At 38.4% G+C, this 27,787-nt stretch overlaps 1 protein-coding gene, 1 long non-coding RNA gene and 1 pseudogene across 2 annotated transcripts; 2 read left to right on the top strand and 1 right to left on the bottom strand.

The window, feature by feature from the left end:
* The window catches only part of LOC109070544, a 731,031-nt pseudogene that overhangs the window by 96,983 nt on the left and 606,261 nt on the right, over positions 1 to 27,787 (bottom strand).
* On the top strand, positions 231 to 1,668 carry LOC122140800. Its single transcript, XR_006157379.1, has 3 exons — positions 231 to 290; positions 390 to 425; positions 1,535 to 1,668. It is a non-coding gene; the product is annotated as an uncharacterized LOC122140800 (long non-coding RNA).
* On the top strand, positions 4,052 to 26,746 carry LOC109101308 (GTPase IMAP family member 8-like). The gene is made up of 6 exons (XM_042745794.1): positions 4,052 to 4,280; positions 4,669 to 5,259; positions 6,363 to 6,914; positions 21,054 to 21,677; positions 21,842 to 22,420; positions 25,519 to 26,746. Exons 1-6 carry the CDS (start codon positions 4,154 to 4,156, stop codon positions 26,265 to 26,267), a joined length of 3,222 nt encoding a protein of 1,073 aa, XP_042601728.1. The 5' UTR covers positions 4,052 to 4,153; the 3' UTR covers positions 26,268 to 26,746.

The raw sequence follows: 27,787 nt of genomic DNA, 5'->3' as shown, positions 1-27,787 counted from the left end.
TTCACATGGAAACTACAGTGAATTGTATGTACATTTTACAAGAAACATAAAGAAAGAAATAGGCCAGTAACCCTGGGACTGCAATTGCAAAAAAAAAAGACACGGTTTGTGTGCTTAAAAATAATAACAATAAGAATTTAATTTACGTTTTATTTATTTAGTTAAAAAAGTTTTTAAACATCTATTTTTTTTTTCTCTTTTTTTTACACAGCTTCTTTAGAAGTGTTCAAAACCAAACAAAAAATAAATAAATAAAACAAGTAATAAAAAAATAAAAATGAGCGAGACAGGTGAGTACATTCAGAAGTATATAACCTGGTATATAGATACAGTCAGTAAATGAATTTGTAAAATAAATATCAAATACATCACTCTTTGTATCTTCATAGAACGTCTAATTCCAGACAATGACAGTGATTCATCTGGTAAGATCTCTTTAGTCATTTCACATTTTATCCACTTTTCCAGATTCATTTTTTATCTTGTTTTTATTGTCATTGTCATCTTTCAACAATATTCAGAGATTTACCAAAGCATGCTTTCACAAGAACTATATATGAATATTATGTTTATTTGTGTTATGTATGTATGAAGCCCTTTGGAGTAAGATTAAATGTCGCAATTCTGTTAACTTTCAGATACTAACTATAGTTTAAAAAATATCGTCTGACAGTAGTTCGAATGCTTTCCAGCTTTTCCCATATCTTGCTACTTTTTCAACTAACTGACTTGACGTTACAAATTCTTTGGTTTCACAATTATTTGATAATGACAACCCATATGCATGGTTTAATTTCCCTCATCTGGTTTCCTGACATAATTAACCTATGATATAAATAAACACACTTTCTAGATTATAAAACTGTTAAAACAAGGTGCTTCTCTTAAAAGCTAAACTTTGAAATTTCTAATATTAACTCCAACGATTCAAAATTATGTTTTCTGTTAAAACAACAAAACCTCTGTGTTATGGTACAGAGGTTGCGTAAGTCATGGCTTTTCAAACCTGTCCTTGAGGGAATCCATTTTGTTCATGTTTTGTATGTCTTTCTCGACACACCCAGTGGACGCACAGTGCACTTCCGTATTCTGTAAAACAGATTGCGTCTCTCTGGTTCAGGTCTTTTGCATGTGCTTTGTTAAATATAATGCAGGCAGCAATTACTGGGTTACAGTGAAGTGAATGTTATCTTATCTGTTTAACTACTTTTTACATGAGTAACTTCCTCAACGCTGCATGTAGATGTATGTAAAAATAATTTGATTAACAACATTTCAGTTTCATGACCTTCATCAGGTATATTCAAAATCTTCCTTTTGACCTTTTTTGGTCTTTGTCTCCTACGCACCTATCTATTGCCTTCAGGTGTACAAAGATCAATGATTTGTTATTTGAAGACATTTATTTCTGAAAGTGATCAGCATTTGAGATTTGTCATGTAATTGGAACCAGTATAACTATTTAATTCAAGATTATTTTTTAAGTTTCAATGTAATATTCATCTGTCACAACTGTATTGCAATATAATTTCAGAGAATCAGTCTCACCTTCTTGACAACTCAGGGGCTCATGAAAGGACACAACAATGGACACAAGTCAATGCTATAAGTACATAGTTTAACTGAGCTGACTTTTTAACCTAACATTTATTAGTTTTTAAAATATCATATTAGTTTTAAAGGATGAAAATGACCCCCATGATTTTACATCACCCTCAAGCATCCACCTAGGTGTATATGACTTTGTTTTTTCATCTCGCATACATAAGTTTATATCTAAAAAACATCCTGGCTCTCGTCCAAGCTGTATGTTCTTTGTCAGTCTGCATTGCTTGTACCCACTTCTAAATCCCCTCTGATGTAGTATCCTGCTTTAGCCAACTCATGACAATCCAGCACATGAGTAGCTAATCCAATCGCATATGAATAAATGCAAATACTTCTTAAAAACAACCAGTAAAGACAGTGAAATAGTCAGGAGTGAGGTGTGACACTCTCATGCACTGTATGTTTCATTCAGTAAGGACTACAAAGCCAGCAGGGCACTCTTAAAATAGAATGCAGAAAGTCCAAAATGATGGCCTCATGGAAGTAATAACTAACTGGGATATAGTAGTAATAAGCAGTCATTATTAGGAATTATAGAAGATGAAGAAGAATAACTTATGACATGCCAGGAAATCCTTAATATAATTAAGTTATTTGCTGTAGCCCAAAGCAACCTCTGCTGTAGCGAGCAGCTTGAATAAAAGAAACATTTTGATCCCACCCTGATGAAACGTAGAGACAGTAAAACACATGGACCTGGTGACCATATATGGTTTATGTGTGTTTTTCAAGTCATCTCCAGATGATAAAAAAGCATCTGAATAATACAGTGCTAACTGATCCTTCACTGGGAGTTTGACTGACAGCAGGTGCGGCTCCAGATATCAGAGATACGAGGGAGGGGCCAAGTGGATTACCTTGTTTTTTTCGGGGATGAGAGGGGGAGGGTGATGGTGGACTTGATATACAAAGTATAATTTTCTGAGGAAGCAACTCTGAACACAACACGGAAAACAAAAGCATATATAACAAGAATGATGAAGTTACATTAACACTAGGCTTGCTGTGGGAGTAGGTGTCACACTGTGCTTGGTCATACACTCAGAGTCGTTCTCCTAGATACCCTGATACGCAAAATACGCAAGCTGCATAGGAGCCTGACAACACCCAGGGGGCCCCCTTGCTCTCAAAGCTGATTACTATTTAGATATGTTTTTTGAAGTTTGGCCCAGCGGTTATGACACCATGAATGATCATTTCTTTTTATATACGGTGTGCTGTCACCCCTTTCTACTAAAAAATCAGGTCAACATCATGTTATCTGACAATGTTGTACAGTCCTTGCTCGAGATAAAAAAAAAAAAAAAAAAAAACGAGTTGAATGCGTACCGAGTCACGGAAGAGACACTGTTTCTCAAGCGCTTACCATAAGCGCGATTTGAGACAGAGTGAAACATGGACAAATTGTCATTTTCAATTCATTCATTCATGACCACTCATAACCTTTCCAACGACATCCACAAGTCCCCCAGTACAGTCTAAGGCAATCGAGTGGCTAGCATACACTGATTACAGTATTTGACCACTGTGTGTCACACTGCCCCCACTGTGGTTTTTGCATGTTTAATTGCAAAGAGAAAATCATTTAGTTTCAGTTCACCCACACACTCCGCTACCCCCCCGAGGCCGTGTGAAACACTTTTGGGATGGGGGTTTTTATGATGATAGACGCACTAAATTAGTGGGGGAGAGGATGGGTCTATTGGACTATTGGTATCTCAGCAGCTATTCCTGCCATTATAAAGCTTGGAATTTAAATATAACTCAGACTGTATTTGTCTAAAAGAAGAAAGTCATATACACCTAGGATGCCTTGAGGGTGAGTAAAACATGGGGTCATTTTTTGGTGAACTATCCCTATAATTGACATATTAAACCATTAAAAATCATGTAATAATTTTAATGTAATTATTGTTATTATCATTACTAGGCTTGTTTACCATGCTATTGTTTATCGCCTTGAAGTAAGTTTTATATCTGGTTCAAAGGATCTCAAATTCATCTGATATGTCGGATTCGTTTCTAGCTGGGTACAAACGTGGTTCAGGAAAGAGTTTTCAGCATTGAACCACTATACGGCAGAGAGCATTTTAACAGTGGGATGATTCCCAAGAGAATCAATGTAACTTTGAAACCTGTGAGAAAAAGAATCGAAGATCTGACTAGTTGACCGTATCGTAGCTCAGTCATCGACACTAGCCTCACAGGCCTGTTTGATACTAGAAATGTCAGAACAGGAAGTGGGCGCAGGAAATACAGAACCTGGTTGAGGTAGAAGTGCCTCTCCTGTTCCCTCATGTGTTCTTTCTGCTGGTCATCAGACTGTGACGTGAGAATTCACAGAAGAAAGAGAAAACACAGTGAAATGGATTCAAAGAACTTTTGGAGAAGAAGCTGCAAGTTACAAGCAGCATTCCGCTTCACTCACTGCTGAGTCATCTCTGAAGGGTAAAACACATTAGATGAGTATATCAGAAAATCTGATTCTCTCAAGGCTCTAGTTAATGAGTGTGGTGGAAGATTTCACTCATTCAACAATAATGACATGCAGAACCGCTCACAGGTCACTGAACTTCTGGAGAAGATTGAGAGGATGAAGGAGAATGGAATAGGGTACTACACTAATAAGATGTACGAAGAAGCTCAGTGGAGATTAAACGGAGAACAGTTCTGTGAGTGACTGTGTGTGTGTGTGTGTGTGGTGCTTTGCAACCTCTTATCCCTTCTCTGAGAAACCAGTAGTATGTTGGTTCTTATTATTTATTATCTTTAGTATTATTATACTCAGTTCTGTGAGTGACTGTGTGTGTGTGTGTGTGTGTCTTTGAAACATATTTATTCACCATATCTGAGAAAAATATAGTGTTTATATATATATATCTTATATATATACGATATATATATATATTATATATTATGATATAAAAACCTATATGTGACATGTCACTGTCTAGTTCATTCCATATCATTAAGTTAATTTAGTACTTTTTATTGTGGTTTGTTTGTTTGTTTATTGCCTGCATTGTAAACACTCTGATTATTTGAAATTGGGATTGACAGGGTCTGGAAATCCTCAGATTGTGTTGCTGGGTAAAACTGGATCAGGAAAACCAGTGCTGTCAAAAACTATTGTGGGCCGACAGAGTTTTACTAAAACCTGTGAAATACAAGAAGCTTGTGTTGATGGAAAGAACATGAAAATAATCGACACTCCAGGACTGATTGATGCACCAGCAGAGAAGATGAAAGCTGAATGTTTAGGAAGTTGTGTCCGTATGTCTGCTCCTGGTCCTACTGTGTTTCTGCTGGTCATCAGACTGGATAAGAGATTCAAAGATGAGGAGAAAAACACAGTGAAATGGATTCAGAGGAACTTTGGAGAATATGCTGTACATCACACCATCATTCTGTTCACTCATGCTGATCATCTGAAGCAACAATCATTAGATGATTATATCAGAGGCAATCCAGATCTACAGGCACTTACTGAAGAGTTTAGTGGCAGATTTCACTCATTCAACAATAAGAACACGGAGAATCACTCACAGGTCACTGAACTGATAGAGAAAATTAATGAAATGGTCGAGAAGAATGGATTGCTGCACTACACCATTGAAATGTACCAGAAAGCTCAGAGAAATAAACAGTTCTGTAAGTGTGTTTGTCTTTTTCTGTCTACAATAAGAAATTTTCGATGTAGTAATACCAGCATGATGTATCAGGAATGCAAAAATAAAATCTATCCAGGTTGCTGTCTACATTTACACTGACATCAGAAATCGAATTATTTACCTTATTCTGAATACGACAACATTACAATTAAGATGTTTACATGAGCTGCTTTTAGAATACCCCTTTCATGTTCTTGTTTTACATGTTTACCTAGTACATAGATCGATTGATGGCACACGTCATTACATCCCCATGTGACGCCATACGACGTCAAACCCAGAATTTCACACATCAACATACAGTTCGTCTTCGTTATGATGCTATACAGTTTTGGATGTTACGTTTTTTAACACAATTAACACAATACTCTGATTAAGAATCTTCCACGTAAACAGAGTTTTTTGATTACCTTAATCCTGCCAAAGTCATACTCGAAGTAAAAACAAATTGAATAAAGATGTGGAGTATTCCTATTTTAGTCACATTATTGAAGTGCAGTACAGACATGTACACACCTTAATCACATTATTACCATTGTGTAGGACTTTTCACTGCATTTTGCGACAGTGGTCAACCATTTGACATCAAACAAAAGAGCATGGCTTTAACAACCCTGCCGTCTGTTTGCATGTATAGCACGACAAATAATTTACTGCAAGCTTTTGTAAAATTCAAAATTAAACACAAAACTGTATAGCATCATAACGAAGATGAACTATAAGTTGATGTGTGAAATTCTGGGTTTGACGTCGTATGGCGTCACATGGGGATGTAATGACGTGTGCAATCAATCGATCTATGTACTATGTAAACATGTAAAACGAGAAAATGAAAGGAATATTCTAAAAGCAGCTCATGTAAACACCTTAATCGTAATATTGCTTATTCAAAATAAGGTAAATAATTAGATTACTGATGTCCATGTAAACGTCTTTGTATCAGTTCTGCATCAGTTACTGCATATGTTTCAGTTCATTTTAAAATGACATCATTAAATCTATTTTGACTATTTGTTTGCTGTAATTTAGTTCATTTTGAATTTCTGGATTGTAATCATTCTGTTTTAACATTCTGAACGGCAGGGTCCAAGAAACCAAGAATTGTGCTTCTGGGAAGGACTAGATCAGGAAAGAGTGCTGCAGGAAATGCCATCATGGGTCAAGAGAATTTTAAGAGGAGAAATTCAACTGATTGTTCTACTGAAACCTGCAAACTGCATACGGCACATGTGGCTAGAAAAAGCATAAAAATAATTGACACTCCAGGACTGATTGATGCACCAGCAGAGGAAATAAAAGATGAATTAGAGAAGTGTGCCCGTATGTCTGCTCCTGGTCCTCATGTGTTTCTGCTGGTCATCAGACTGGACATGAGATTCACAGAAGAAGAGAAAAACACAAAGACATGGATTCAGAGGAACTTTGGAGAAGATGCTGTACATCACACCATCATTCTGTTCACTCATGCTGATCATCTGAAGGAACAATCATTAGATGATTATATCAGAGGCAATCCAGATCTACAGGCACTTACTGAAGAGTTTAGTGGCAGATTTCACTCATTCAACAATAAGAACACGGAGAATCACTCACAGGTCACTGAACTGATAGAGAAGATCAAGAGTATCAGAGAAGGTCAGAACTCTTTCTTAAATATTACAGTTTTTTAACATGCTGTTTAATCCCAGCCAGCAAACCCATGTGGGGCTCAGATGTGTTGCACCTAGGCTATCTAACTGGAGGCCAGCCAGTTTTGTCTTCAGTGCTTACCTGATTATGGCAGTGGGGCAGCCAGTGGATCTAGCCACCAGTCCACCCCCTGTGTATGGCCCTGTTGAGAATCATACAGTGCTTCTTGATAACTGTGTGTCTGAATAACTTAAGAGTTAAATCCAATTTCAGAATATGCAGAAAATTGCACACATTCACTAGATCTCCCCTTCTCTTTCTGTCTGTTTAGTGCAAATATACAGAACCTCTTTACAAATCACAATGGTACATGCAATGAAGTAAAAAAAAGTTGGTGTAAAAACAAAAAAAGTTCACTTGTGTTATAATTATAAACATATTAACCATTCAATACACAGGAATTACGTGTAAAACAAGGGCCTAGCCTCATAAAAATGTGAACATCGTGGTTATGGCAGTTGCTTGTCAGTATCGCAGTATAAAGGTTATTATAACAGCCTTATCTCAGGGTTAGTAGTGCGCAGTTCAGATCTATTAATGACAACAAAACACTTTTGATCAATGATGAGATCTGTAAATGTGGCCACTTTAAAATTATGAAAGTTCTATTCCCATCCATAAATAACCAAGATAACCTTTGAATTTTTTCCCCCAACCAATAATATGTTTCTAAACACACTGTAACAAAGGACACAAACAAACCATAAAGCAGCTAAAGCATCAAGAGCCCAACTAAAGTAATGTTATTCACCACAGTGGTGGACTAGCTTATTTTCAATAAAACATCAACATCTAAACCTTTTAATGTTAATCAAAATGTGCATGTTAATTTCCAGTTTAATATGTTACAAATATTTTCTGCAAATAATTCAGCATTCTTTTTTTTTTTTCCTGGCATCCTTTGGCTAGCGTTTCAATAGATTATTGGCACTTTTCCACTGCATGGTACGGTATGGTATGGTTCGGTACGGTTCACTTTTGGGGGTTTTCCACTGGGTACAGTACCTGGTACTTTTTTTTTGTACCACCTCGGCTTAGGTTTTAGGTGAACCAGAGAGTATACAATCAAACTCACATTAAACACTTTTAACATTGAATAAAGCACATAAACCTGAGATTATAATTGTCATAGTTTGCATATTGTTCCAGCAGTGATGTCACAGAAATAGAAACCATTTCTAAAATAGAAACTTTGTGTGTTTCCGTCACGGCTGAGTAGGACAAAAACTCAGATTAACATGGAAAAGATACCTTTTATCGCATGTCGCAGCATTGCATGTTTCTATGTGAAGTGTGTGAAAGAAAATAAACACACACACACACACACACACACACACACACACACAGAATTTGACTATCATTCTACTATAGGCAGTACTTGATGAATCTTATTTGACTTAGTTAATCCTCACTCCTTTTCCCGAGATGCAAGAATGAGCATTGCTTAACCTGCCGTGCTTTAAGGCTGTATGCGGATAGATGACTGTCGCAATCAGTGGAAAGATTCTGATGAAATAACGCTCAGAGTCGACTCGTATAGCAGTCGGGTCCACGTCTTTTGGCAGGTTGAAATGCCATTTGTTCGTGCCAGAGGTGTCAAGTAACGAAGTACAAATACTTCGTTACATTACTTAAGTAGAAATTTTGGGTATCTATACTTTACTTGAGTAATTATTTTTCAGCCGACTTTTTACTTCTACTCCTTACATTTTCACGCAATTATCTGTACTTTCTACTCCTTACATTTTAAAAATAGGTTCCTGTTACTCAGTTTCGGCTGGTTTTCATCCGGCTTGTCAATCATTCCAAAAAAAAAAAAAAAAACCTATCCAGATAAATGCGCCCTCGCCATCCGGATGAGTGAAGTGATTGTGGTTGGATGAGAAGTATAAACATATACCATTCCGACACCCTATTGGTTTGTACGCGATCCAATCGCACCTGCACATGACACAGATCACATCACACTCTCCAGTAAGGGCATAGCCAGTGTTGGGGTTCGTATAGTCAAAAATATATTTTCTTAAAAGTAGGGTTGGGGGTATGGAACCGGTATGCACCGAACACGAATAAGGACACAGATTTTTTCGGTGCCTCTTAAATCCCTGAGCGATCGATTGAAATGTTTGTCCTGGTTCTCCGAAATGTTATGCCTACACAAGAAGCATGGGCGTCGCTAGGCGTTTTATAGGGGCTAATAGCATTTAGCTCCATAAAACTGTACTCCAATTCGCGATCTGCTCAGAGTCAGTCCCCTTAAATTTCATATGAAAAACGGCGGCAGACCGTCTACTCTCGTTCTTTTCAGCGCGCGGCTTCACATCCACAGACGGCGGTGGAGCAGCGCGAGCGCACTTAAACAGAAACAGAGGACACAAGGTGTGCGTTTATCGATAGATTGTTTAGAATATCTGTCTCTGTGCACTTGTCATAAATACAGTTTACAAAAGGTCACAGGGCGCAGTCGGTTTCTGAAAGTTTTCGCTCGTCACCGCTCATCCCACAACCACCAGCGACCAATCTAGCCCTTTACCACATATAACGAAACGCATACTTCCAATTGTACTTATTTAAATATACTGAATTAAATCATACGTACTTTATACCTACACTACTGTGTAAAAGTCTTAGGCCACTGTTAGTGTTTTCACCCCACAGAATGGTGTTCGGACAGTTATTTATATGATTTTTGCTGTAGTGTGTTCTAGAGAAAATCAGTTTACATTCCAAACATTTCATTTTGGCCGTTGTCCAGACTGCTTGTGCATTCAAAATCACACTAGATTATTATTAAAATTAATGGGCAAACTGAGATTTTCCTCCCTTACACACTACAGGTAGCAAAAGATATAAATAAATGGCTTAAAACCCCCTTTTGGGGGTGAAAAGCTAACTGTGCCTAAGACTGATTGCACAGTACCTGTACTTACCAACGACATTGTTGCTACATTGTGTACTGTAAAAGAATGAGCATACAGTTCATTCGCAGACTGCTTACAGACAGTGACAGACACCACTCATTTTAAACTAAATATCAGAGTTGATTGACAAGATACCGTAGAAACATTATGTTGTGCGTTTGTGAAATACATTTATTAGCCTAAGTATAAGGGAAGCACAACTTGGCAAATGAGAGCAAGGTCCAAGGTGAAAGCTAATGGAATATTTATTTTCCAATATTTGTAGCATCCTAGTTCTTTTTTGGCGCTAGCCTAACCTCCCCGTTTTTTTTTTGTGGCTCTTTTTTAAGTACGTTTCAGGCACCGTTTAGGCACCGGTACCATTTTAAAAAGTATCGAAATGGCACCGGACCCTACTTAAAAAGTTATCTTTCTCACTACGGGCTCATTTATCAAATGGGTGCTTTCCCTCTTCATCCTCCGCAAATTAAGCTACTGTAGGTAGTCCCCGCGTACAATAGAACGTTTGATTGGACATAAATTAGCGTCTCATGCGATTTTACAACGACGATTGACAATGTGAAAAGTCGTGACATTTGCCAAGTATGGTAACCCATACTCGGAATTTGGTGCACTCTGCAACCTTACCAACCAAGCCATCCAAAGCACACACACAGCAGTGAGAAGTGAACACACCCCCGTGAACACACACCCGGAGCAGTGGGCAGCTATATCCACGCGCCCGGGATCAACTGGGGGTTCAGTGCCTTGCTCAAGGCACTTCAGCTATGGGTATTGAGGGTTGAAGGAGCGCTGCCCGAGTACATTCACGCCACCCACACCACCCACCCCTACAACTCCTGCCAGCACCGAACTCGAACCTGCGACCTTCTGGTTACAAGTCCAGCTCTCTAACCATGTAGCGAATACAGGAAGCTATCGATCAAGAAGGTATTAGGATTATGAGTTATTTTTCATTTTTATGTTTTTGATTATCACTTTTGGATTAATCCTTCTTTTGACCAGCACTAATGTTTATTGTAAATAGAACAACCATACAAGGGTAATTTGTTACTAAGCCTGCCCCTGGGTACACCAATTTTTCTTGTTTAATTGCCCTCGCAGATTCCTGCAGCTAAGCTTGGATGTACATTAAATACATTCCATTAAAGGTTATTGATGACCATGACCTCTCGAAGTTTGACTTTTTGCACCCATTACAATACTTATAGGCAACTTAGTCATCATATCTCTAGTTCTTTAAGGTATTTGCATTGTACTAAAGTGCGTTCATTTTCAATGGGCATATATGCGGCTGAAACAGGTAAATCTAGTGCCAATCCCAAAATGAATTTCAAAATGAATATGTTACACCAATAAAATTATAGTCATTATGGCCCTATAGCCTTTAGAAAAATGTTTTTTGAGGAGTGGGGTAGTGCACAATAGCCCCTGTGTGCGTGGCCTAAGCTTTTGTTCTTAATGGCATTTTTTTTTTCCTTACATTACTTTTACTTTATACTTTAAGTAGTTTTGAAACCAGTACTTTTACACTTTTACTCGAGTAAAAAGCGTGAGTGATAACTTCTAACTTTCTACAAAAGTCTTTTTAAACCCTAGTATCTATACTTCTACTTGAGTAATGAATGTGAATACTTTTGACACCAGTGGTTCGTGCAGCTACACGAACGTGAACAGATAAGGCTTCAGTATTCAGAGTAAACAGGAGATTCCCCACAGAGTTAATGAGGCAAACCCTCTGCCCACCCGGCCACAAACACCTCCCCCATCACTCCATACAGGTACCAAGGTTATGTTAGTAACTGAAGCCTTAATTCGGTACTGGCATGCTGTCTGTTCTCTTTCACACTTCATCGGACAAAAGCACACACAATTATTTCAAAATACACTTTTCAGAATCAGAATCAGAATCAGAAAGAGCTTTATTGCCAAGTATGCTTATGCATACAAGGAATTTGTTTTAGTGACATAAGCTTCCAGTTACACAGAGACCAACAGCAACGGACAACACAAAAAAATGCAAATAAATAAATTGTATGAACAGTTGTGCTATAGATGACATGGATTAGAATAGAGTAAGATGCAGAGATGTACTTGGAATGGATAATTAAATATAGAATATTGCACATTTTTGCATAAGTGGTGAACATTAACTGTTCATGAGGTAGATTGCCTGGGGAAAGAGAAGAAAACTGTTCTTGTGCCTGTACTGTCCCCCTGGTATTTGCGGACTCTGTGAAGCGCCGGCCAGAAATGGCAAAAGTTCAAAAAGGGGGTAACTTGGATGAGAGGGAATCCAGAGTGATTTTCGAGGCCCTTTTCCTCACTCTGGATGTATACAGTTCTTGAAGGGTGGGCAGGGGAGACACCAATAATTCTTTCAGCAGTCTGAACCTTTCTCTGTAGTCTTCTGATGTCCTGATTTTGTAGCTGAACCAAACCAGACAGTTATTGAAATGCACAGGACAGACTCAATGGACAGCTGAGTAGAACCTGTTTCAGCAACTCCTGTGGCAGGTTTAAACTCCCACAGCGGTGAAGGAAGTACAACCTTTGTTGTGGCCTTTTTAACAATGGCAAGTCAACTCAGTTGATGATGGTGTCCCACTTCAGGTCCTGAGAGATGGTGTGGTTCCACAGGAATGGCTGAATGAATCCACTGCTCCTAGCAGTCCACATCCTCTGCTGTTCACTGATGGTGAGTGGGGGAGTTGCAGGTGGGGGGTTTTTTCCTCGGCGTTGAAGTCCACGATCATCTCCATTGTTTGTGGAGAGTGTTCAGCTCCAGGTTGTTTGAGAGTGCACCAGACAGCCATAGCTGCTCAAACCTCTTGTCTGTAAGCAGTCTCGTCACCGTCCTGAATGAGGCCGATGACTGTAGTGTCGTCTGCAAACTTCAGGAGCTTGACAGAGGGGTCCCTTGGAGGTGCAGTCGCTGGTGTAGAGGGAGAAGAGCAGTGGGGAGAGAACACATCCCTGAGGGGCACCAGTGTTGGTGGAGCGGCTGTTTGACATGAATCTGTCAGAAAGCTGGTGATCCACTGACAGATAGAGCTAGGAACAGAGAGCTGGGTCAGTTTGGTCTGGAGGGATGTTGGAATGATGGTGTTGAAAGCCGAACTAAAGTCCACAAACAGGATCCTCACATAAGTCCCTTTGTTTTTGTCCAGATGTTGCAGGATGAAGTGCAATCCCCGATGTTTGATTGCATCATCCACGGACCTTGTTTGCTCGTAAGCAAACTGCAGGGGGTCCAGTAAGGGTCCAGTGATGTCCTTCAGATAAGCCAGAAACCAGTTTGTTCAATGACTTCATGACGACAGACGTAGAGAGCCACAGGTCTGTTAGTCGTTTAAAGTACCTGTTATCTTGGGTTTCTTCTTTGGATGGGGATGATGGTGGAGCGTTTGAAGCAGGAAGGACTTCACACACTCCAGAGATCTGTTGAAGATCTGTGAAAAGATGGGGGCCAAATTGGTCATGCACAGGGTCTCAGACAGGCTGGTGTAACACCATCTGGGCCTGGTGCTTTTCTTCTTTTGTGTTCTTCCTGAAGCCTGGCACACATCGTTTTTCAACTGATTTGAAGAGCAGGATGTGTGGAGAGGGGATTTGCATGAGGTGTCAAACGGTTGTGTAGAGAGATGATCAGAATGGATGTGGGGTGTTTCAAATCTACAATAAAACGCATTCAGGTCGTTAGCAAGTCGTTGATTAGCCTCAGTGCAGGGGGATGGTGTCTTGTAGTTGGTAATGCGCTCTCAGTCCTTTCCATACTGAAGTTGAGTCGTTGGAAGTAAAACTGGTCTTCCAACTTTTTAGAGTAGGTCCTTTTAGCCGCTCTAATCTCTTTGTTCAGTGTGTTTCTGGCCTTATTATACAAGACTCTGTCCCCATTTCTGTAGGCATCCTCTTTGGCCTGACGAAGATGCTCTGAGTTTTGCTGTAAACCCTATGGCTTAATTATCGTTGTTGAATGTTAAATAAGTCCTCTGGTAGGAATTACATATATCCTCACAAAACTAACTATATATCGTTGTTACAGTCTCTGTGAGTTCGTCCAGATCAGTGGTCAAGTCAAGTCAAGTAATCTTTATTTATATAGCGCTTTAAACAAAAAAGATTGCGTAAAAGCAACTGAACAACATTAATTAGGAAAACAGTGTGTGTCAATAATACAAAATGACAGTTAAAGGCAGTTCATCATTGAATTCAGTGATGTCATCATGCAGCTCAGTTCAGTTTAAATGGTATCTGTGCAATAAATAATTGCAATCAAGTCAACGATATCACTGTAAATGAAGTGTTCCCCAACTAAAGCAAGCCAGAGGGCGACAGCGGCAAGGAACCAAAACTCCATCAGTGAGAGAATGGAGAAAAAAACCTTGGGAGAAACCAGGCTCAGTTGGGGGGCCAGTTCTCCTCTGACCAGACGAAACCAGCAGTTCAATTCCAGGCTGCAGCAAAGTCAGTTTTTGTGCAGAATAATCATCTGTTTGCCTGTGGTCTTTGTCCCGGTGGTCCGTCTGAGACAAGGTCTTTACAGGGATCTGTCCTCTGGGGCTCTAGTCCTGGTCTCCGCTGTCTTTCAGGGCTGTAGAGGTCCTTTCTAGGTGCTAATCCACCATCTGGCTGGATACATACTGGATCCGGGTGACTGCAGTGACCATCTGACTTGGATACAGACTGGATCTGGTGGCCACGGTGACCTCGGAATAAGACAGAAACGACTATATAATGAGTGTAGATGCCATTCTTCGAACGATGTAGCAAGTACATCGGGTGTTATGGGAAGTGTTCCCGGTTCCGGTTTTTCCTAATTAATGCAGGCCTAAAATCCTTTAACGGATTTTGGATATTAGAAGTGTATTAGTACATGTTACGGTAAGCCCAGGTTAAAGAGATGGGTCTTTAATCTAGATTTAAACTGCAAGGGTGTGTCTGCCTCCCGAACAATGTTAGGTAGGTTATTCCAGAGTTTGGGCGCTAAATAGAAGAATGATCTGCCGCCCGCAGTTGACTTTGATATTCTGGTATTATCAAATTGCCAGAGTTTTGAGAACGGAGGTGCGGACGTGGAGGACTATATGCAACAAGAGGAACTAGTTTGTTCAAAATACTGAGTGCTAAACCATTCAGGGCTTTATAAGTAAGTAAGCAAAGATTTTAAAATCTATACGATGTTTGATAGGGAGCCAGTGCAGTGTTGACAGGACCGGGCTAATATGATCATACTTCCTGGTTTTAGTAGTAAGAACTCTAGCTGCTGCATTTTGGACTAACTGGAGTTTGTTTACTAAGTGTGCAGAACAACCACCCAATAGAGCATTACAATAGTCTAACCTTGAAGTCATAAACACATGGATTAAACATTTCTGCATTTGACATTGAGAGCATCGGCCGTAATTTTAGATATATTTTTGATATGGAAAAAATGCAGTTTTACAAATGCTAGAAACGTGGCTTTCTTAAGGAAAGGTTGCTATCAAATAGCACACCTAGGTTCCTAACTGATGACGAAGAATTGACAGAGCAGCCATCAAGGCTTAGACAGCGTATCTAGGTCATTACATGCAGAGCTTTTAGGCCCTATAATTGACACCTCTGTGTTTTTTCAGATTTTAGCAGTAAGAAATTACTCGTCATCCAGTTTTTTATATCGACTATGCATTCCGTTCGTTTTTCAAATTGGTATGTGTCGCCAGGCCACGATGAAATATAGAGCTGAGTATATCATCAGCATAGCAGTGAAAGCTAACACCGCTCTCGTGTTTCCTGATGATATCTCCCAAGGGTAACATGTAAGCGTGAAGAGTAACGGCCCCCTAGTACTGAGCCTTGAGGTACTCCATACTGCACTTGTGATCGATATGAGACCTCTTCATTCACTGCTACGAATTGATGGCGGTCATATAAGTACGATTTAAACCATGCTACTGCACTTCCATTAATGCAACAAAGTGTTTCTAGTCTATGCAAAGAGATAGTGTGTGTCAATAGTGTCGAACGCAGCACTAAGATCCAATAGCACTAATAAGAGAGATCAACCACGATCAGATGATAAGAGCAGGTCATTTGTAACTCTAAGGAGAGGCAGTCTCAGTACTATGATACGGTCTAAATCCTGAATGGAAATCCTCACAGATGCCATTTTTCTCTAAGAAGGAATATAATGTGAGGATACTACCTTTTCTAGTATCTTTGAAAGAAAAGGGAGATTCCGAGATCGGTCTATAATTAACTAGTTCTTTGGGGTCAAGTTGTGGTTTTTTGATGAAGGCTTAATAACAGCCAGTTTGAACTAACATAGACATATCCTAATGACAATTAGGAATTAATAATAGTCCAGAAGTCAGAATCTATGACTTCTGGAAGCACCTCTTTTAGGAGCTTAGATGGAATAGGGTCTAACATACATGTTGCTGGTTTAGATGATTTAACAAGTTTATACAATTCTTCCTCTCCTATAGTAGAGAATGAGTGGAACTGTTCCTCAGGGGATCTATAGTGCACTGTCTGATGTGATACCGGTAGCTGATGGCTGCATGGTTACAATTTTATCTCTAATAGTATCGACTTTAGAAGTAAAGTAGTTCATAAAGTCATTACTGCTGTGATGTTGAGAAATGTCAACACTTGTTGATGCTTTATTTTTCGTTAATTTAGCCACTGTATGAATAAAATACCTGGGGTTATGTTTGTTTTCTTCTAAAAGAGACGAAAAGTAATCAGATTTAGCAGTTTTTAATTCTTTTCTGTAAGATAGGTTACTTCCCTCCCTCCAAGCAATACGAAATACTTCTAGTTTTGCTTTTCCTCCAGCTGCGCTCCATTTTCCGGGCTGCTCTCTTTAGGGTGGCGAGTGTGCTCATTACACCACGGTGTCAGACTGTTTTCCTTAACCTTCCTTAAGCGTAAAGGAGCAACTGTATTTAAAATGCTAGAAAAGAGAGAGTCCATAGTTTCCGTTACATCATCAAGTTGGTTCTGAGGTTTTGGATATGCTAAGGAATTGGGATACATCAGGAAGATTACTTACAAAGCAGTCTTTTTGTGGTAGAAGTGATGGTTCTACCATACTTGTAACAAGAAATAGAATTTACAATTTTAGCTATATGAAGTTTGCACAAAACTAAATAATGATCTTAGATATCATCGCTTGGCTGCATAATTTCAACACCATCAACATCAATTCCATGTGACAGTATTAAATCTAGAGTATGATTTCGACAATGAGTAGGTCCTGAGTCGTACCCCATAACCCCAATAGAGTTCAGAATGTCTATAATGCTGATCCCAATGCATCTTTTTTCATTATCAACATGGATATTAAAAATCACCAACAATTAAAAATTTATCTGCAGCCAGCACTAACTCAGATGTAAAATCAGCAAACTCTTTAATAAAGTCTGTATGGTGCCCTGGTGGCCTGTATACAGTAGCCAGTACAAACATCACAGGGGATTTATCATTAAACATTTGTTTCTCTGGATAATGTTATATTAAGCACCAATACTTCAAACGAGTTATACTTGAAGCCTGCCCTCTGAGAAATCCTGAAAACATTGTTATAAAATGAAGCAACACCTCCCCCTTTACCTTTTGGACGTGGCTCATGTTTATAACAGTAATCTTGGTGTGAAGACTCATTTAAAATAATGTAATCATCAGGTTTTAGCCAGGTTTCTGTCAAACAGAGTGCATCTAGATTATGATCAGTGATCATATTATTTACAAAAAGTGCTTTCGTAGAAAGGGACCTGATATTCAATAAGCCAAGCTTTATCATTTGTTTATCCGTATTGCATCTGTTTTTTTTTATTTTGTTGAACCTCAATTAAATTGTTGCTCTTAATTGGTTTGGACGTTTTTTGTATTTTCTAGCCCGGGGAACAGACACAGTCTCTATAGTGTGATATCTAGGTGAAAGAGTCTCTAGCAGCAGGTGGTAGCAGCTTCAAAAACACTCCCATCAGTGAGGTCAAAACAAGCTTGTAAATCCTGCTCTGTTTCGTTGGTCCATCTCTTTACAGTCTTTACTGCAGGTTTAGCAGATTTAAGTTTTTGCCTGTAGGTTGGTATAAGATGAACCAGACAGTGATCAGACCGTCCCAAAGCTGCTCATGGAACAGATTGATATGCATCCTTTATTGTGGTGTAACGGTGATCCAATATATTACTGTCTCTGGTGGGACATGTAACATGCTGTCTGTATTTTGGCAGTTCACGGGAGAGATTGGCTTTATTAATCAATCTCTCCCGTGATTGATTAATAAAGCCATTATCATTTTTTTTTATGACTGACCACATAAACAGTCTTAAATTAGTTAAAAGTCCTAAATGACTGTAAAGAGTTGGGAGAAAACCAGATGTAAGATCTGCAGATTCATTTAATCATCCTCTGCTGAGATCTTGAGAGATGCTCAGTCATCTCTCAATTAATTAACTTAAGCATCTAATTAACTGCAATGCTGCTTCAGTCTTATTCTTAGCACTCTGTAGTCAAGTCAAGTCAAGTGAAGTCACCTTTATTTATATAGCGCTTTAAACAAAATAGATTGCGTCAAAGCAACTGAACAACATTAATTAGGAAAATAGTGTGTCAATAATGCAAAATGACAGTTAAAGGCAGTTCATCACTGAATTCAGTGATGTCATCATGCAGCTCAGTTCAGTTTAAATAGTATCTGAGCAATCATTTGCAATCAAGTCAACGATATCGCTGTAAATGAAGTGTCCCCAACTAAGCAAGCCAGAGGCGACAGCGGTAAGGAACCAAAACTCCATCAGTGACAGAATGGAGAAAAACCTTGGGAGAAACCAGGCTCAGTCGGGGGTCCAGTTCTCCTCTGACCAGACGAAACCAGCAGTTCAATTCCAGGCTGCAGCAAAGTCAGATTGTGCAAAAGAATCATCTGTTTCCTTTGGTCTTGTCCTGGTGGTCGTCTGAGACAAGGTCTTTACAGGGGATCTGTCTCTGGGGCTCTAGTTGTCCTGTCTCCGCTGTCTTTCAGGGCTGTAGAAGTCCTTTCTAGGTGCTGATCCCACCATCTGGGCTGGATACGTACTGGATCCGGGGTACTGCAGTGACCCTCTGACTTGGATACAGACGGAATCTGGTGGCTACGGTGACCTCGGAATAAGAGAGAAACAGACTAATATGAGCGTAGATGCCATTCTTCTAATGATGTAGCAAGTACATCGGGTGTTATGGGAAGTGTTCCCGGTTCCGGTTTACCTAATTAATGCAACCTAAAAATCCTTTAACGGATTTGGATATTAGAAGTGTATTAGTGTGTTATGTGTAAGCCAGGTTAAAGAGATGGGTCTTTAATCTAGATTTAAACTGCAAGAGTGTGTCTGCCTCCCGAACAATTTTAGGTAGGTTATTCCAGAGTTTGGGCGCTAAATAGGAGAAGGATCTGCCGCCCACAGTTGACTTTGATATTCTAGGTATTATCAAATTGCCAGAGTTTTGAGAATGCAGCGGACGTGGAGGACTATAATGTAACAAGAGCTTGTTCAAATACTGAGGTGCTAAACCATTCAGGGCTTTATAAGTAATAAGCAAGTTTAAAATCTATATAATGTTTGATAGAGAGCCAGTGCAGTGTTGACAGAACCGGACTAATATGGTCATACTTCCTGGTTCTAGTAAGAACTCTAGCTGCTGCATTTTGGACTAACTGGAGTTTGTTTATTAAGCGTGCAGAACAACCACCCAATAGAGCATTACAATAATCTAACCCTGAGGTCATAAACGCATGGATTAACATTTCTGCATTTGACATTGAGAGCATAGGCCGTAATTTAGATATATTTTTGAGATGGAAAAATGCAGTTTTACAAATGCTAGAAACGTGGCTTTCTAAGGAAAGGTTGCTATCAAATAGCACACCTAGGTTCCTAACTGATGACGAAGAATTGACAGAGCAGCCATCAAGTCTTAGACAGCGTTCTAGGTTATTACATGCAGAGCTTTTAGGTCCTATAATTAACACCCTCTGTTTTTTTTCAGAATTTAGCAGTAAGAATTTACTTGTCATTCAGTTATTTTATATCGACTATGCATTCCGTTTTTTCAAATTGGTATATTTTCGCCGGGCCGCAAAGAAAATATAGAGCTGAGTATCATCAGCATAACAGTGAAAGCTTACACTGTGTTTCCAGATGATATCTCCCAAGAGTAATATGTAAAGCATGAAGAGTAACGTCCTTGTACTGAGCCTTGAGGTACTCCATACTGCACTTGTGATCGATTTGATACCTCTTCATTTACTGCTACAAATTGATGGCGCTCATATAAGTATAATTTAAACCCATGCTAATGCACTTCCATTAATGCCAACAAAGTGTTCTACTCTATGCAAAAGAATAGTGTGGTCAATAGTGTCGAACGCAGCACTAAGATCCAATAGCACTAATAGAGATACAACCACGATCAGATGATAAGAGCAGGTCATTTGTAACTCTAAGGAGAGCAGTCTCAGTACTATTATACGGTCTAAATCCTGACTGGAAATCCTCACAGATGCCATTTTTCTCTAAGAAGGAATATCATTGTGAGGATACTACCTTTTCTAGTATCTTGGACAGAAAAGGGAGATTCGAGATCGGTCTATAATTAACTAGTTCTTTGGGGTCAAGTTGTGTTTTTTTTTTTTGATGAGAGGCTTAATAACAGCCAGTTTGAAGGTTTTGGGGACATATCCTAATAACAATGAGGAATTAATAATAGTCATAAGAGGATCTATGACTTCTGGAAGCACCTCTTTTAGGAGCCTAGATGGAATAGGGTCTAACATACATGTTGTTGGTTTAGATGATTTAATAAATTTATACAATGCTTCCTCTCCTATAGTAGAGAATGAGTGGAACTGTTCCTCAGGGGATCTATAGTGCACTTTCTGATGCGATACTGTAGCTGATGGCTGCATGGTTACAATTTAGTGTGCATACTGAGCAGTGTTCATTTCATTAACTTGGCTGGGCTGGCCCCTGTGGGGCTCTCATGGAAACTGAGGACCAATCTGGCAGGGCCCCAGTTAGATTGCCTAGGGGCCACTCATCTGGGCCCCATGTAGGTGTGCTGGCTGGGAATTATCTGTTTAATTACAGATTGTTTTTTATTTATTTGTTTGTTTTTTATTTATCTGATTCACAGTATCAACTTCATCTGAACTTAGAATTGTTCTTCTGGGTAAAACTGGATCAGGAAAGAGTTCAACGGGAAACACCATCCTGGATCTGCAGTACTTTGAGACGGGAGATTCACAAGAGTCGTTTACTAAAACTTGTGAGAAAGGAAAAGTGAGGATTGATCAAAGGAGGATCTTGGTCATTGACACTCCAGGCCTGTTTGATACGACACTGTCGCACAAGAAAATGAAGAAAGAGATAGAGAGATGTGTGGAGATGTCTGCTCCAGGTCCTCATGTGTTTCTGCTGGTTGTTAGAGTGGGGAGATTCACAGAAGAAGAGAAAAACACAGTGACATGGATTCAAGACAATTTTGGAAAAGATGTTGCTGACCACACCATCATTCTGTTCACTCACGCTGATCATCTGAGGGGGAAACCATTACAAGGGTATATTAGTGAAAATGATGATCTCCAGGGTTTTGTTCTTCAGTGTAATGGCAGATATCACTCATTCAATAATGAAGACATTGAGAATCGCTCTCAGGTCACTGAACTACTGGAGAAGATTGAGATGATGGTGAGAGAAAACAGCGGACAGCACTACAGCAATAAGATGTACCAGGAAGCTCAGAGAAGGAACACTTTCTGTAAGCGTACCTTTCTATTCTTTTGAAACATAATACAACCATGAGCTACATGAATCAAGTCAGCTACACTCCAAATGTCAGAGCGCTTTCTTAAACAGTACAGTTATTGTTACATGCTGGTCAAATGCTCTGTTTAATGACAGATATTTTAATCTGATTCACAGTATCAACATCTGATATCAGGATTGTTCTGCTGGGCAAAGCTGGATCAGGAAAGAGTTCAACAGGAAACACCATCTTGAATTCACAGTATTTTGAGAAGTCTATATCACCAGATTCAGTTACTAAAACCTGTGAACATCAAGAAGTAGGGACAGATGAAATGATGATCTCAGTCATCGACACTCCAGGCCTGTTTGATACGAGAATGTCAGAACAGGAAGTGGAGCAGGAAATAAAGAACTGTGTGGAGAAGTCTCTTCCTGGTCCTCATGTGTTTCTGCTGGTCATCAGACTGGACGTGAGATTCACAGAAGAAGAGAAAAACACAGTGAAATGGATTCAGAAGAACTTTGGAGAAGAAGCTGCAAGTTACAGCATCATTCTCTTCACTCACGCTGATCATCTGAAGGAACAATTATTAGATGAGTATATCAGAGAAAGTAATGATCTCAAGGCTCTAGTTAATGAGTGTGGTGGAAGATTTCACTCATTCAACAATAATGACACGCAGAACCGCTCACAGGTCACTGAACTTCTGGAGAAGATTGAGAGGATCTTAGAGATAAATGGAGGACAGATTGGTAAGTGTATGTCTTTGTCTTAGAAACAAATTATCAGAGTTTCATATTGTATAATGCAATTAAATATTTAAATTTTTACTTGTTTAATATAGTTAATTTACTTATTTTGTAATAGCTGTGGGCAGTAGTATAAACATAGACACTATGTAAAGAATGTTTTAAAGTGTTTATTCACCCAAAAATTTAAATTAGCCTGGTTTACTCACCCTCAAGGCATCCTAGGTATGTATGACTTTCTTCTTTCAGATGAATCCAATCAGAGTTATATTAAAAAATTGTCCTGGCTATTCCAAGTGCTGTTCCAATCAATGCAGTCGGTGGGTGTTTTTTTTTTTCTTTTTAACAGGCCAAAAGATGTTAAATAAAGCACACATCCATAATAAAACGTGCCTTATACGGCTCCAGGGGGTACATAAAGGCCTCCTGAAAGGATTCCATGTTTTATTTGTAAGAAAAATATCCATATTTCAAACATAATACACACTTTGCTCTGCTTAGAAGAGCCAGGGCAATTTTTAATATAATTCTGAAATTAGAAGAAGAAAGTCATATACACCTAGGATGGCTTGAGGGCAGTGGCGTATCCACAAGGGTGGCACGGGGTGGAAATTGGCACCCTAAAAAATTGCCACCCCAGTTGCCACCCCAAAGCAGCGTATGGGATCGAAGTGCATTGAGAGCGGAACAGCATAATTTTGAGTGAAGCGGGGATTTTTTGAAAGACTGAGAATTCTGGTTTTGGCTCGCTCTCAGAGTGCTCCATTACCGCTCAATCACTAGCACAATTAATGCTGTAACTATAGCTGTTCTAAACTAGTTCTGCCTACAAGGATTGTACTGCACACACACACACACGTACAGACACATAACAGATCACTCACACACAGAAACAAATAATATTGTCAACGCTGCCCTGTGATGCGAAAATGTCTTTGTGTTTTGAAGTAATCAAAATCCACAGCTTCACTATTAGTAGAGAGACACTGCACAGACAGACAGGACTAATTTACTCGTAATCACACTCTCACAAATGCATTCAAACAAATGTAATTTTACTGTGCTTCACTGTATCTGATTTAATAACTGATAAAATAACTGATGAAAACGTAGCCTACTATTATTTCATTCTTCCAAAAAATTTGCACTTCAAAAAGCTGCAGTGACAGATTTAACTTTTAATTCTGATAACCTTTGAATCGTTTAATGCACACTTACTCTACTTAAAGAAAAGAAAATAACACATTCATTTTTATTTTATCATTATTATTATTATTATTATTATTATTCATTCCTTCATTCATTCATTTGATACTTTTATCCAGAGAAAACTGCACTGCATTTAACATACAGGCCTACATTTCTCGATCAAACCCATGATTCTGATGAGCAACATTTGACACATTTCTTTAATAAAAGTTTATAAATAATCAAAAGATAAACAAATAAGTTTTTTGTTGTTGTTGTTTAGAATTTTAAATAAGCTCAAAATATTAAGTAGCTCCATAAATCACTCACTCTTAGACATTACTGTTATAGACAGTTAATGCATTAAAACGAGGACAGCTCAACTCACATTTTGTAGAAAATTAAACTCTTCGTACTCTTCATACTTCAATACAAAACAGTGCTGAACTTTGACAAACAGTATTTTTTAAAACGTCATAATAGTGATTTTCTAATGTCTAATTATAAATCCAACAGCATAAGGTGAAAATAACTATATACATAAGTGAGTGGTAAGGGCAAGTGAATACATGAATCTTTGACACTTTTCACCATTGACTTGCAGAATATTTTCTGTGATGTTACTGTTAGACAGTGCTGGGAAGGTTACTTTGGAAATGTAACAGGTTACAGTTTACAGGTTACCTTATTTAAAATGTAATTAGTAGTGTAACTATTTCAATTGCTTTATTAAAGTTATGTAACAGATTACATTTGATTACTTTTCTAAATTTAAAATATTTTCAACTGTTAATCATTTTGAATCATTTAAAGCAGGCAGGGTTAAGCTTACAGTAGAACTCAACACTGATTATTGGCAGACTTTCTAACCCTTCATCACTTAAATTAAGATTATAATCATTTAATTTAAAACCACAGCCACCACAGAATCAGACTTTAGCACATTTTTTTTCTTTGAGATCAATCTGATTCTGGTTAAATTCTGATCATTCTGGTTAAATACAGGTTTAAAATCATAACAAGAAATAGTTTGACAGCTATGATACTGTTTTTAAAATCAAATCTTTTCACAGCTATGACAGCGGCATCTAACAATGCCTTAGGGAGGAAAAAACAGTTAATTTTAAAGCATGCACATAAACCCAAATAGGAAATAAAACAGTTATTGAGTAAGCATGCATCTTATTCTGTGTACTAAACTCCTGAAACATTGGTGCCTCGTATTTTAGACCAGTCAATGCAATTAAGAAATAAATCAATCAAATCTGTATGTGTGTTTGTGTGAAAAAAATCAAATGTAACCCCCTTTGTAATTTTCAACATTTTCACAAGTAACTGTAAATTAATTACACCTTTTCTCTCATTAACTGTAACAGATTGCACTTACATTTATTTTGTAATTAAATTACGTAATTCCGTCACATGTAACTAGTTACTCCCCAACACTGGTGTTAGTGAATAGAATATATGGAGAGTACAAACACTGATCTATATTTGCCACCCCTCATTCTGCTCTTGCCCCCTCTTTGCCACCCCAAGTATAAAATCCTGGACATGCCCCTGCTTGAGGGTGAGTAAATCATGAGGGAATTTTCATTTCTGGGTGAACTAACCCTTTAAGAACTGGCCTGGGGTGCATTTCCCAAAGGCATTGTTAGCTAACAATGGTCGCAAGTTCCACTGAACTCTATTGCTAACAACATAACTTGCCACCATACAGTAGTTGCTTTTGGGAAACGCACCCCTGAACAAGTAGCAGTTAGTCAATGGGTAATACGTTTTATTTTTCAGATTTAATTTAGATTAATCTACTTTTTAATGTAACTGACATGAAAAATATTAGGAAAATAAAAAAAAATACAACTTCCCACTGCATTGTAAACACTCTGATTATTTGAAATTGGGATTGACAGGGTCTGAAAATCCTCAGATTGTGTTGCTGGGTAAAACTGGATCAGGAAAGACCAGTGCTGTCAAAACTATTGTGGGCCGACAGAGTTTTACTAAAACCTGTGAAATACAAGAAGCTTGTGTTGATGGAAAGAAGATGAAAATAATCGACACTCCAGGACTGATTGATGCACCAGAAGAGAAGATGAAAGCTGAATTAGAGAAGTGTGTCCGTATGTCTGCTCCTGGTCCTCATGTGTTTCTGCTGGTCATCAGACTGGATGAGAGATTCAAAGATGAGGAGAAGGAAACTGTGAAATGGGTCCAGAACAACATTGGTATAGATGCTGTACGTTACAGCATCATTCTGTTCACTCACGCTGATCATCTAAGGGGAACATCGTTAGATAAGTATATCAGAGAAAGGGTGTATAAGACAAAGTCACTGGTTAACAGTAGTGGCAGATATCAAGCATTCAACATCAGAGACCCTAACCATAATCAGGTCAAAGAGCTGCTGGAGAAGATTGAAAGCACAGCAGATGAAAATGAATGGGGGTACTACACAAATGAGTGGTCTCAAAACATTCTCAAACGTAAGCGTTGGCTTATTGCAGCAGGCACAGCTGGATCAACAGTAGCACTAGCTGTAGCAACAAGAATCACTGCCATTGTAGTAACAGATTTAGTCTTTCCACCAGCACTAATAATTACACTGGGAGGTCTTGCTTTAGCGGGAGGATTAGCGATTTATAAAAAAATGGAAAAATAGGACAGTTATGCAAATCATTGTTTGCATGACTTTTCCGGTTGATTTGAACAGATGGTACATTTTACATACTGGATTAAAAATTATTTTTTCCTGTGTGGTTAAAATAAGCATAGACCTTGATGTTTAATAGTTTGATCTTTTTGAAATAATAATTCACCCTGAGGCCTTATATGTTAAGTGTAAGTCAGAAATGTCAGATTAATTGTTTCTGTCATTTAATTTGAAATAAAGGTAAATATGTTTTTTGATCTGATTTCTGCTTATAATAACATTACTCCTTACAAATGTACTGCAGATTTTTATTATTGTCAGTTTAATGCTTAAAGTTCAAATATTGCTGCACTATTTTCAAAATGGTTATTTGTGATTAAATGGCTTTATATGCTTGTATCCAAATCAACATGAAACAAAGTATTCCAGTAGTGCACCAAAAGAAAGTTGTCTCATGAAATGTGCCCATAAATAATAAAAACCATCATGTGCATATGAGTATGTGTGAGCTTGTTTTTATTACTTTTTGAGGTCAAAAAGACTGGACAGAGATAGTAAATTAAGGAAAGTTTGAAGCTTAAATTGGACCCCACAATGACATGATCTATTATATAATACTATAAAATATACTATCATTAAAAACCTGCACCAACCATAAACATACAGAAATCTATTCCTAAATCTGTCATAGAAAACATACATATATTTATCGTTAGAAAGCGTGATCATCCTATATGATCATCCACTGGTGGCGATGGGTCCAGATGTAATTAAGCTTATGATGCTTTTGGGAAACGCAGTCCAGAACGGTAGGAAAGACATCGCTGAAGTAGGCCTTCTCCATGTGACTCTTTAATCTAGATTTAAACTGAATTTTTCTGACGATTATATCATTGGTCAGGGTAAAAATGATTTAAAAAGTTTTTAAATCCCTAACCAGTCTCTTATGTCAGGGGGTTATGATAGTGTTATCCTCATCTTCATCTTCATCTTCATCAGTCAGATATGTTCAGAGGAACTGAGTTGGAGTGTGTGTGTGTGTGTGTGTGTGTTTGTCAAGCAGCCGCTGGTATGATGTGTTTCTGTTTCCTGTAAAGCAACACCCTGATTCTCCTATACATATTTCACATATGATGATGATGATGATGATGATGATGATGATGGAAAGAATCAGGTTTCATCACTTATGTGGAAAACACAAACTCACGAGTGGTGACAGGGTTTGATTCTTTGGTCTAGTAGTTCATCTCAAAGTATTGTGTACTTTCTCTTGAGAGTCACTGTAAGTCCCTATAAAAACATGCTCACAGCAGCCTGTCTTTTGATTGGTTAAAATGCCAAAAAATGCCACAGATTCTCTCCATCATCCTTAGTCAAACATATTTAGAGGAACAGGAGTGTCGCGCAAGAATTTAATTTTATAGGAAACAGAAACACACATTATTCAAGTGGAGTCTTGAGCAACACATACAATAAAACTGGTGCAGGTTTGCTCATGTAGATTAATATTAAATCATGTTTAGAGAACA

Source organism: Cyprinus carpio, chromosome B19, assembly GCF_018340385.1.
Source record: "Cyprinus carpio isolate SPL01 chromosome B19, ASM1834038v1, whole genome shotgun sequence".
In the NCBI taxonomy this organism is placed as follows: Eukaryota; Metazoa; Chordata; class Actinopteri; order Cypriniformes; family Cyprinidae; genus Cyprinus; species Cyprinus carpio.
The sequence above is the reverse complement of the archived record's forward strand: the minus strand, read 5'-3'. Positions and strand labels throughout refer to the sequence as shown.

Coding starts and splice junctions, on each gene's coding strand:
- LOC109101308 (XM_042745794.1), top strand. CDS start 4,154: ATGCAGAACCGCTCACAGGTCACTGAACTTCTGGAGAAGATTGAGAGG. Junction 5,260..6,362: donor TCAGAGAAATAAACAGTTCT/GTAAGTGTGTTT, acceptor TCTGAACGGCAG/GGTCCAAGAAACCAAGAATT. Junction 22,421..25,518: donor GATAAATGGAGGACAGATTG/GTAAGTGTATGT, acceptor TGGGATTGACAG/GGTCTGAAAATCCTCAGATT.